General features: G+C 36.0%; 1 protein-coding gene across 3 annotated transcripts in view; it reads right to left on the reverse strand.

Moving 5' to 3' along the window:
• Positions 1 to 5,847, reverse strand: part of LOC127432348 (hydroxymethylglutaryl-CoA synthase, cytoplasmic-like) — a 28,276-nt gene extending 22,429 nt beyond the window's left edge. The window contains exon 1 of one of the 3 annotated variants that reach the window (XM_051683299.1): positions 5,691 to 5,847. Coding sequence is in view for 1 of the 3 variants with exons in the window: in XM_051683298.1 (XP_051539258.1) it covers positions 1,604 to 1,668 (65 nt within the window). In the remaining 2 variants the exon portion in view is untranslated. Of the gene's footprint in view, positions 1 to 1,603; positions 2,361 to 5,690 lie in introns of those variants that run through there. The other 2 variants (XM_051683298.1, XM_051683300.1) reach the window with 2 other exon arrangements.
• Between the last annotated feature and the right edge of the window lie 6,352 nt (positions 5,848 to 12,199).

Genomic DNA, 12,199 nt, shown 5'->3' on the forward strand with positions numbered 1-12,199 from the left:
CATCGCATGATGGAAATGAGTACGGACGTGGCTGGCATTAGAGTGGTAAAAGTAAAGGTGTATCTTAAAAAATATATATACATTGATCTTTACGCATTGTATCGTTGACACTGCATCATTGGTTAACTGATCGATGCATCGTTACACCCCTAATTTATAGGTATGTGTGAGTAAAATGAACATTTTTGTTTAATTCTATAAAGTACAACAACATTCTTCCCAAATTCCAAATAAAATTATTGTCATTTAGAGCATTTATTAGAGCAACTTATTTTCTTTGCATTATTCAAGGTCTGAAAACGCTGCATCTTTATTGTTATTTTTGACCAGTTGTCATTTTCTGCAAATAAATGCTCTAAATGACAATATTTTTATTTGGAATTTGGGAGAAATTTTGTCAGTAGTTTATTGAATAAAACTAAAATTTTCATTTTACTCAAACGCATCCCTATAAATAGTAAATCCAGAGAAACTGATAAACTGATAAAATACAGAGCTCTGTATAATTATTCTTTAATTGTTTCTTTCTCTCTTTTGATTTTTGGGTGAAATGTGACATGAACATTTTTTTATGAGATTCATACAAAAAGAGCATGATATGACATGTATCAAACCTGACTGCAATGCAACTGAGAAGTCATTTGAACCAATGTATCTAACTGGCATAATTTGAGGAAAGCAGCATATTGTAGCCATTTGAAAGCGAAAGAGGCACAAAGCCTGTAACCCACATCAGATCTGCTCTCCTCTAATGAGATGAACCCTTTAACTGGGTAAAGGACATTACCTTTAACCTACATACATATGGCTGGACAGAGTAGCTTGCCTTCTTCCATGTCAAGTAAACAGACTTGAATGTCAAAAAACACTATTGGTTGGTGTTTGCTTACCTAATGTGTTGAAATACAAATAAAGCACCCTACAGTCAGAATCTCTTTAACAGGTAGGCTAACTAAATAACAGTTTTTTTTTTTTTTTTTTTTTTTTTTTACACAGACAGAGAGCACGAGCACCGACATAACCTCATTTAAAATAGCAAATGATAAATAAACAAATTTGAATGCATTTCACTAGCACGCAATCTAGAATCAAATTTAAAATCAGTCTTAAGACGCGTGTAGGTTATAAAAAGCTAACGACTTTCTGTCTTTATTTTAGCTTTAGTCAACATGTATTAGACTACTAAATAGTGAAATGCTAAGTAATGCTCGTTTGTCTACTGGATGATCTAATCACTCCTGCTGTAATAGTCTTTGTTTCTTAGTCACATGCTGTTGAATATTAGTTACAGAACTTTATATGCTATAATGTACATACTGTAACACCGATAGATTATGGAAGCGTTCTAGTTTCTCGCTTCCAGTATAGTGGAAACAACTTTCACTGCTTATCGTTGGTTAGCTTAGTTGACAATGTTTTTCGTGATTAGAAACTAATCAACACGATAATAAACGTCACATTCATATGTATTATGTAAGGCTTGTTGTAATAACTGAAGGGAGCGAAGTGATGACCGCACCTACATGTGACACCAGCAGAATGCTAAAATGACATTAATCACTGCGATATACGTTTATTCAGATACACGAGATGTTCTGCTTACCTTACAATCATATAGTAGTTTCTAGAACTGACTGTTAGAAACAGAGTCCTGTCCTGAGATATCATAAGGTCGAGTGTAGAGTCGAGCAGTCCTAGTGACGGACCTTCTTCCGTTTACAGAGCTGAGTCCAAGCCCTTCTAAGTTTTTATTTTATTGGAGCGTCCAAGCCCTTCTAATTGACATTTTTCACAGAATGATGACGCGTTTCCGCCTTATTTAGCAGCATAAATCTAGCAAACTTTTTTATATAATATATTTTTTAAATATTGTAAGTTTATAACATTATAGTTATATTGCCCTGGAATTAGTTTTAAAAAACGAATTACCACAGCTGCGAGGGGGTTTCTATTACAGCTGCTGAGAGAGTCACAGTAAATTTTGCATCTTCTCACATCTGTCTTAATCCACCACTCTTATTATTATTTTTTCCCCTTTCTTTTGGAAAGTCATTCAAACGTTATAGTGGGGGGTTTTCTTTTGGTCTTGGAGCAAATGGGTAAGTGAAAATAATATTTGCTGTGGTCTCCCATTCACTCCTGTCGAAGTTTACCCTGCAAACGTGTACTTCCTCGTTCCAAAACCCGGAGTGTGAAAAAGGTCTGTTGAAGAAATTACTCTGACGTCACATCGCAGGAAACCGCGCTTCAGGGTTCTTTCGAGCAGCAGATTTCAATGGTGGAAATAGGCAGCGCTGCAGTTTTAATAATATTTTAAGCTTTATATAATGTAATAATGTCTTTTGATGTCAATACAAGTTATTATAAATGTGTTGTATGTTAATGTTGGTATTGGATTTGTCCAGTAGGGAGTTAAGAAATTATGTGGGTTCTTTTCTGAAATATCAGGTAAATAAGTTTAAACTTGGTTCAATGAGCGTGTATGATTATGTCGGACATGTAACAGGCTGATGATTACACATCCTCACGTTTAACACACTTCTAAAGCCTAAGAAATGTTATACATCAAAAATTCCACTAGACATGCAATATGTGTCTTTACTGCTTAAATTATTAACCCACATAAAATAAATAATAATATTCTTACTTCAGTACGAACATATCCCATATCAAAACATAATAACGGCTTGAACAATATTATTTACTGCATTCAAAATAAATGCAAAGACATCATTTTAGCAGTATGACATTATTTTTATTCACTTATCCTTTCACAAACAGTAGTCCATGCGCTGCGGTGGTGGAGACGGGATCCATTCCTCCCGTTACATCTTATATGGTGGTCTTGATCATATTATATCATCGTTAGATTATATTTGAGCTCATATCTGTCACAGCGACAGCACTTTGGAAATTAAAAAAAGCCGTTTGCAATCAGTTTACGCAATTTCTTCGTTAAAAAAAGTTAATATCTGTTAACAGCTGCTGCAGGTATATTGTGTCTAACAGAGCAGATGCGATAACAATGACGGTGACCCGTAAAATCCTGTGTTTTTCCTGATGCAACGATCTGGTGGAAATTTAAAGAAGCCCCACTCTCCAATAATATGTGGAGTGTTTCAACCCCACAAACAGCACTTTGTAGGCAGTTTCAGCACAATTTGAGCGATGTGCCCATAGAAAGCAGTTCTTTTCTGGGCTACCAAAAGAACCCGGAAGGGGAGGGGCGGAGCGTTTGTTTGTAAACAGTAACTTCATCTATAGTGAGCCTACAAGCTAAGCATAAAATAGCATACAGCGACACTATCATAGACATTCTAGGGCGGTACACTGGCGAGGAGACAAGAGGCCGTTCTTTTTTAATGGTGTCAATGGAGGAAATGCTTCAGTCTGCTAAATAAACTGCTTTTCTAAGGAAACAGCTCATGACTTAATGAACTGACCGCCTGTCTGCTAATCTTCAACATGTTTTACACTAAAAAGTCCTTTTGGAATTAACTATGTGTTAAGTTTACTATGATAAAATTGATGTTTTTTTTTTTGTTTTTTTTTAAATTGAGAAGACACGGGCAATTTTGCGACTGGTAGGTGTCAGTTTTCGGCTCTCCCCATTCATTTGTATGGTATCCGCAAATGGCAATTTACTGTCGTAACACGCTAGTTGACCGTTACGCTCCTATGATAGAACCACGGAGGTTGTTATTGTGGACATTAAAAGAATCTCTGGCTGTGCCTCAATTCACACAAGTCTGTAGGCTATGTACTAAATATGTAAACTTAAGTATGTAGAAGCGTACTACACGTCATAAAACTGCGTCTTGACTTGTTGCATACTAGTCACATTCTTTATACAAATTTAAATTCTTAAAATGAATTAGATAATTAAATGTAAAGAATTAGAATAATTTTTAGGTCATTGCAATTAATGACACATAAGAATATTTTTACATCACTGAACATCCAAGAAAACCTTTTGATTTCTATAATTTGGAGTATAATTTTATTTTTTTATTTTATCCTTGTACTTCTACAGTTCTTTTTTTCATTTTTTTGTTTATTTATTTTATAATTTCATCAGATCTACATTCAAAAACACAGTGCTAACCATCAACGTACCTATCTGCAGGGTTGGGGAGTAATGGAATACATGCAACGGGATTATGCATTTAAAATACAAAATATAAGTAACTGTATTCCACTACAGTTACAATTTAAATAATTGGTAATCAGAATACAGTTACATTCAAAAAGTATTTTGATCACTGAAGAGATTACTTTGCATTTTATTGTCATTTGTTTAATTTAATATTTAGTCCTTTCAGATGGAAAACATTTATCCATATAAATGATGCGATCCAAAGTGCATTTGAACAGCGGTGAACACTTTCTTATGATGTGTTACATTCATACGAGCAGACAGAGAAGTACGTTTGAAGTAAGTTTGGAGCAGAAAAAATAGAAATAAACCTTGTGTAAATTGTCAGATTTATGTTAAGTTAAAATGCTATTTTACGTGCACGTTACTAGGCACGATCATATTTTTTTATCAAGAAAATTCACGTTAGATCATAATTTCTTTTTTCTAGTAAAACCTTTGATATTAGGGCAAAAATCATATTCTTGATAATTTTTGTATTGTTTTCCTGTAAAAATATCTAAAAATCCTTAAAGCAAGTTCAATTTGATGTATCTTGTTTTAGAAACAACACTGCAAAAGATATTTAGGTTTTTCAGAGAATGTATTTTTAACATGTGTATTTTGTCTTACTGTACTGGCAGAGTTTTTATTAAAATCTACCAGTGCTGTAGAAGTAATCCAAAGTATTTAAAATACATTACTGACCTTGAGTAATCTAACGGAATTACATTTTACATTGTGTATTCTGTAATCTGTAGTGATTACATTTCAAAAGTAACCCTCCCAACCCTGCCTACAAATTTCAATGCACTATGCGCTATTCATAATTCTAATATGAACTAATCTTTTCATAGGCTATACAGTTCAGATAGTAGGCAGTAAAGGAAGTTCGCCATATGGACTTTTATACTTGACCAAATAACTTTTAAATCTAATTTCAATGAATACTTGAAGCAATTGTTTTATTTTTAATCAATATTAACCCATTGTTATGGTTTTTGCTGCATTATTTTTATAATGTTTTATTAAACATCATTTGTATTTTGAGATGATTTTGGAGAAATTCCAGATACAGCCACTTTTAATGTTTACCATAGGCTATAAATATGCAAATTGACACAAATATTATTAAAATGTGTTCTAGTAATGGGATTTTATTTTATTTTTTTTATTTTTTTTGCTCTTAGAAAGTGAGAATAAACTGAAGGATCAAGTTTCTTGAGTAGTTACAGCAACAGCTTTGCACATCCATTTGAACCAGTCAGCAGAGTATCTTTACACAATTTAAATCCTAAAAGTTTTGTTTAACACAGAGCTTAATCTTAAGCTTTCATAGGTTTAATTCACAGCTGTCACAGCTATGATGTGAACATTGCATTTCACCTTAATAGTTGTTAGTCATTATTAGAGTTTCTTTACATACATTCACTTTTTTATTTTTCCAAGACAACTGAAGTATGGGAAGAAAGTCATCCCACTTTGTAATTCACATTTTGGACATTAGCTAGTGCAGCATTAAATATATTGTTGAAACCCGTTAGATTTCACTTACCTGTTCAACTGTGTTCAGTCAGGTGGTAATAGTCTCTTGTCACTAAATGACACGGCTGCTGAACGGTATTAAAATCACATACTATTTATACATCGCAAGAGGACTATACCTGTGCAATATTCCCTCATGTGTCTTGAGCTCTTTTCACACGGCCAATCAGCACACAGATACAGTTCTGAAAGTTCTTTTCGTCCCGTCCCTTTGATATTCTCAACCAATCAGTGGTTCGGACAGGAGGGCCGATGGACGAGGCGCTCATGGTGGTTCAATGGTGTGAGTGAATGACGGTATATGGTGAGAGAGCAGCAGCCAATCACAGCACACGTCTGATTTGCGGGCCATTTTTGCGCGAATCAGCAGGGAAACCTTAAGCCGTTTCTATGGTTACAGGAGGGCGAACGTCCAATAAATCATATCGAGGATCACTCTCAAGTTCATAGCAGAATAATGAAACAATTTATTTTTCAGTTATATTGGTGAAACGGAAAACCAGTACTTTTTTTACGGAGAAAGGACGGAAGAGATTAACTGTTAAAAAGCTGACCCACAGAGACTACATCAACATAAAAAACATTACTTATGTGTTGCAGTTAGATTTTTATGATATAAACGGGGCTTTAAGAAATCAATAAAGGAGCCACGTTTGTTCATACAGTTTTTAGAGGATGTCTAATAGGTAATTAGTAAGAAAAAATGTCAAATAGAACATACAAAAAAAAAAAAAAAAAAACATCCGGTAGCCGATGTGAAATGCTAATTACACTTGGGAGATCGTGGCTAGTTGTCACAATACAGGGGTGGCACTGCAGTGTCAAGTGGTGGGGTGATATTGGTTTATACTTTTTATATCCAGTGTTTTAAGAATATCTTTACATGACAGACCTACTTCATGGATCTCAGAGCATTAAGTTATAAACATGGCAATCAGATAGTAATTAGTTAGTAAATTGTGTAAAACCAGAATACTTCTTCAGTGTCACCAGTAGAAAGTTTCTTGTTGACACAGGTGTACTCTAAAAACCACAGTACGGAATGTATGCATTACCATTTTGAAACGTATATTAATTTATGATATGATTTTATGTTATTATTATGAGGGTACAAAGGGTAAAACTACCACAGGACATTCCAAAACACCTGTTTGTCACTATACACTGCAAAATATTCCTAATCTATGAGATTATTGTGTGTAACGTCTAAAGGTTGATTATGAGGCAATTTAATCTAATATTTATTTATTTTTAAAATTTATGTAGCGAATGAATATGCTGGAAATTATCACATTTATCTTGAGATAAAATGTCATTTTCAATGTTCTTCAAGGTGATATATATATATATATATGATTATTATTTTTATTTTTTATAACTGTCCAATAATTGATAGTATTTGGGGTAAAAAGCCCCCCTGTTGCAGGGGCTAAAGGCCCCCATAATTGTTTCTTAAATGGGACAAATAGATTTATTATGAAGAATGTTCAAAGTGGGCTCACATTAACTGATCCAATCACAATGGAGATTTTTATTTCCTTATAGAATATTGAGATGTAATGAAAGGTCAAATGTGATGGAAATGAAAGAATTTGTGCACCCTTTTCTGAAGTGGTTATTTTGAATAAGCCTTTTCTTAATTTGTTACAAAAAAAAAAAAAAGCATATTGCAGCCTTAAATGTATCTGAATAAGTTGACAAATTGTGCCCTATAACTATTGCCCTGGTATTTACACTGCATCAATATAACACCCCTGGGGGCTTTTACCCCAAGTGAGGGAGCCTTTTACCATGGGTGTGGGAGCCCAGGTGCGGGATAAAAGGCTCCCTTGCGACTCTTTAAAATATATATTTTATTCTTTTCACACAAATTATGTTGCTCCATCAATATTGAATACAAATAAATGTATTTCTTGAATCTTGAAATACTTTGGGACCAGAAAAAAGCTAATTTTCCTTAAGGTGTGCCTGTAGCCCCATTGCACCCTACTATAAGTTATATAGGTAATGCAGACTAATAACTTTCACTAATAACTAACAAAGCAAAAGAAAAAAGTAAAACATACACTGGCCCCAACTTATTTGGACCCTTAGCCACACTTGCAAATGTATGAATGTTATTACCTTTGATCCAACATTTCAAACCAAGTGGTATATGCAAAATAAATAAATAAATTGAAACACTATACCTTTTCAGAACTAACTTTTCTTAGCCATTTTTAGAAAACTGAGCCAAGTTTTAGAACAGACCCTTCAAAACAATCGCATGCATGAATATCCAGAGCACTTCATGAAAAATCCTGCAAGATGTTATAACTTGGCAACTACACACCTCCTGCCTTTTATGCACCCACTGAGAATCATGATGAAAGAGCCTCAATAATTGGTGATTCTATTGTAAGGAACGTGGAAATAGAGACTCCAGCCACCATTGTTAAATGCATTTCCGAGGCTTGAACGTCTCACATCAAATCAAATTTACAAGTGCTGGCTAATGCTAAACGTAGACTTTCTAAAATTGTTATTCATGTCAACACTAGCGATGTCTGGCTTCGCCAGTCAAAGATCACTAAAGATAATGTTAAAGAGGTGTGTGCACTTGCAAAAATGATGTCAGACACTGTAATATGTTCTGGCCCCCTCCCTGCTCATCATGGTGATGAGGTTTATAGTAGATTAGTATCACTGAACGACTGGATGTCTGAGTGGTGTCTGGAGAATAGCATAGGATTTATAGACAATTGGAAGAGTTTTTGGGGTAGACCTGACCTGCTAAAAAGAGACGGATTCCATCCCTCCAGGGAAGGTGCTGCTCTCCTCTAGTAATTTGCCTTATAGTGATAGTATTTGACAGTTGGGGCCCAGGTCAGGAAGCAGACAAACTGGTTAACCCGAACGTCTGCTAGCTGCCTTGAGACGTCACACAGGTCACATAAACTACAACACATAGAGACTGTATCACCTAGATATCATATAGAGACTGTGTCTACCAAACACAGACCCCTCACTAAATCATTTAGAAAAAATGTGATTAAGGTCAAACTTGAAACTAATTGTAAATGAAATTATTACAGATCCTAGTTTGGATGCGCTCTGTTTGACCAAAACCTGGCTTAAACCAGATGAATATATTAGTTTAAATGAATCTACTCCCTCAGGTTATTGTTATAAACATGAGCCTCGTCTGAAGGGTCAAGGAGGAGTTGTTGTTACAATTAACAGTGAAGTTTTTGGTGTTACTCAGAGGACAGGATGTAAGTTTAAGTCTTTTGAACTAATAATGCTTAATGTGACACCGTCAGATATAAATAAAAAAATTGTTTCTATCAGATCTAGTAGTTAATGTAGATAGAGCTGTAATTGTTGGTGACTTCAACATTGCCTGACGAAGATCATTCTAATCGAAACGTTGCTGTGATTTTTAAATTAATAAAAGGGAATAATTAAACAGTGTGCGGATCCACTTCAGTTTTATTTCAATTGACTTCAACATTCACATAATGAAAATGACACATTGTGATTAGTATTTATCGATATTCTCAACTATTTTGGAGTCAGACAAATTGTGACAGGACCAACTCATCGCCATTATCGTACGCTAGATTTAATTGTCATATGGAGTTGATGTTGATACTATAGAAATTGTACCGCAGAGTGATGACATCTCAGATCATTTCCTCGTCTCTTCTTTGCTGCGATCATCTAATGTCACTCAATCTACACCATGCTATTGTTCAGGTAGAACTATTCTTTCGACCACTAAAGACAGCGTCACTAATAATCTTCCAGAATTGTCTCACATACTCATTAAGCCAAAAAGTCTAGAAGAACTTGATGTAATAACAGAAAATATTAATAGTCTTCTCTAGCACTCTTGATAGTATCACCCCCTTCGATTAAAGAAAATTCAAGAAAAAAGCCCCACACCATGGTACAATGATCACACTCATGCTCTCAAGAGAGCAGCACGGAAAATGGAACACAAGTGGAAGAATACAAAATTAGAGGTATTTGCGGTACATGGTAGGATAGTGTCTGTATCTACAGACAGGCACTAAAAGCTGCCAGGTCATCATATTTTAGCAAACTCATAGAAAATAACCACAACAATCCTAGGTGTTTATTCAGTACTGTGGCTAAATTGGTTAGGAATAAAGCATCGACTGAACCAGATATTCCATCGCAGCACCATTCTTCATTAATTTCTTTACTGATAAAATTCAAATAATCAGACATAATATTGGAATATTGAATGCATCAACTGAAATATAAATACACACACACACAAAAAAGAACCCCCAACAACCCCCCCCCCCAATGCTTCTCTCTCCACTGCCCCTCCCCGAGAACCTTACAAAAACGCCAAATAGCTGCCCCATTTCCCATCAAATGAATCCCAGATCCCCAGCCTTCTACATGACACTTCTTCGAAAGCCGCCACCCTCCCAATCTCCGTGCACCACTCTTGAAGTGAGGGTGCTCCAGCCAACTTCCATCCCCTTAAAACAATTTGTCTGTTGATCATAACACCAGTGAGGACCCAATTTTTTATGTATCCCCTAAAATACAGAGTATGGGGAAAAATGAAATTTGAGTGCTCAATACGTCACACATAAAACTCTGAATCTTCAACCAAAATTATTGGATTTAACACACCACCAAAAAACATGGGTTGTGTCGCCATCTTCTGATTGGCATCGCCAGCAGGTGGGTGTGTCTTTAAGACCAAGCCTGTACAATCTAGAGTGGGTCCAATAGACTCTATGTAAAATCTTGAATTGCATAAGGCACACCCTTGCATCTCTAGATACAGACTTGACATTTTTTAGAATCCTAGCCCACACTCCCTCCTCCAATGCCAAGTTTAAATCTTTCTCCCATAATCTCTTGACTGAAGTTAAAGCTCTGTCCCCCAGACTCTGAATTAGCAGGGAGTAATACACTGATGCCTCATGACCTTTTCCATAAGCAGTAATCATCTCTCCCATGTATCTGCCGCTTTGGGGTGTGCTACTCCCAAAAATAGTACAGAGCAGGTGGCGCAGCTGTAAATACCTAAAGAACTGAGATCTGGGAATCCCAAAATGTTGAACCAAATTTTCAAAGGATCTCAACACTCCACTCTCATATAGGTCACTGAGTGTATTAACCTCCCTCACAATCCACTCTGACCAGCACAAAGGGGACTTACTAATACATAATTTTGGGTTCAGCCATATGCTCGAGGCAACATTTAAATAAATGTCTGAATTAAACACTCTGGACACTTTAGTCCATACCGAGTGCAAATGCTAGATAACGGGGTGCAACTTGTCTTCTCCGATTAGTTTGATAGAAATGCTTTGCAATGGTGAAATAGGGGCAAGGACTTACTGTTCAATACAAAACAGGGAGAAGCTCTCTCAGGTGGAAGGGACCAATGAGCCAAATGTCTGTGACCGAATGCATAATAATAAAACAAAATCTTGGGTAGGCCTAGCCCACCTTTGTCAATCAGTCTATGCAATTTACTGAAATATAATCTGGGAAGTTTACCATTCCAAATGAAGGACTTCGCTATGCTGTCAAATTGATTGAAATAAGAAAGGGGGACATCTTTAGGGAGAGACTGTTGCAGGTAGTTGAATTTTGGAATACAATTCATTTTAATAACATTAACCTCCCCAACCATAGATAAATGTAATGAAGCCCACCTGCCCACATCGCTCGAAAAACTAAAACTAAATCACACAAATTTGCTGGGAATAAAATACCCAAATACTTAATGCCCTGTTTGGGCCACTGGAAGGCACCTGGCTGAAAAGCCATTACCGGGCAATGCGCTGTCAAAGCCAAAGCTTTGGATTTAGACCAATTGACAAAAGGAATTAATAATTCGGTGGAGGCAAGGAATAGGTCTAGTAGGGTCAGAGACGAATAATAAAATATCGTCTGCGTAAAGCAAAAGCTTACAGTATGCGCCATACCTTCCTCCATCACCCCTGGAAAATCATCCTCCTTACTTATTGCGGCTGCTAATGGTTCCAGGGCAAGACAGAACAAAAATGGGGAAAGAGGGCAACCCTGCTGGGTGCCCCTATCCAGAGTAAAATCATCTGAAACTAATTCATTTGATTGTACCGCCGCTACAGGGTGTCTATAAAGTAACTTAATCCATCCAATAAATGTACTCCCAAACCCATACGTTTCCAAAATCTTAAAAAGATAATCCCATTCTACCATATCAAAAACCTTTTCGGCATCAAATGAGATGGCAGCGACCAGAGTCTGATCATTTGCCACTAACCACATGATATTGATGAAACGCCTAATGTTATCAGAAGAGCTGCGGCCTCAAATAAACCCCACCTGATCTATATGTATAAGAGATGTCATAACTTAATCAATTAGCCAAAATTTCTGACAATATTGTAACATCTAGCTGGATCAGGGAAATTGGATGGTAACTCTTACCCTCACTTGGATCTTTGTCCTTTTTAAGAATCAGATTGATTCGGGCTTGTGTCATGGTCGGCAGAA

Source organism: Myxocyprinus asiaticus, chromosome 42 (assembly GCF_019703515.2).
Source record: "Myxocyprinus asiaticus isolate MX2 ecotype Aquarium Trade chromosome 42, UBuf_Myxa_2, whole genome shotgun sequence".
NCBI classification, from domain to species: Eukaryota; Metazoa; Chordata; class Actinopteri; order Cypriniformes; family Catostomidae; genus Myxocyprinus; species Myxocyprinus asiaticus.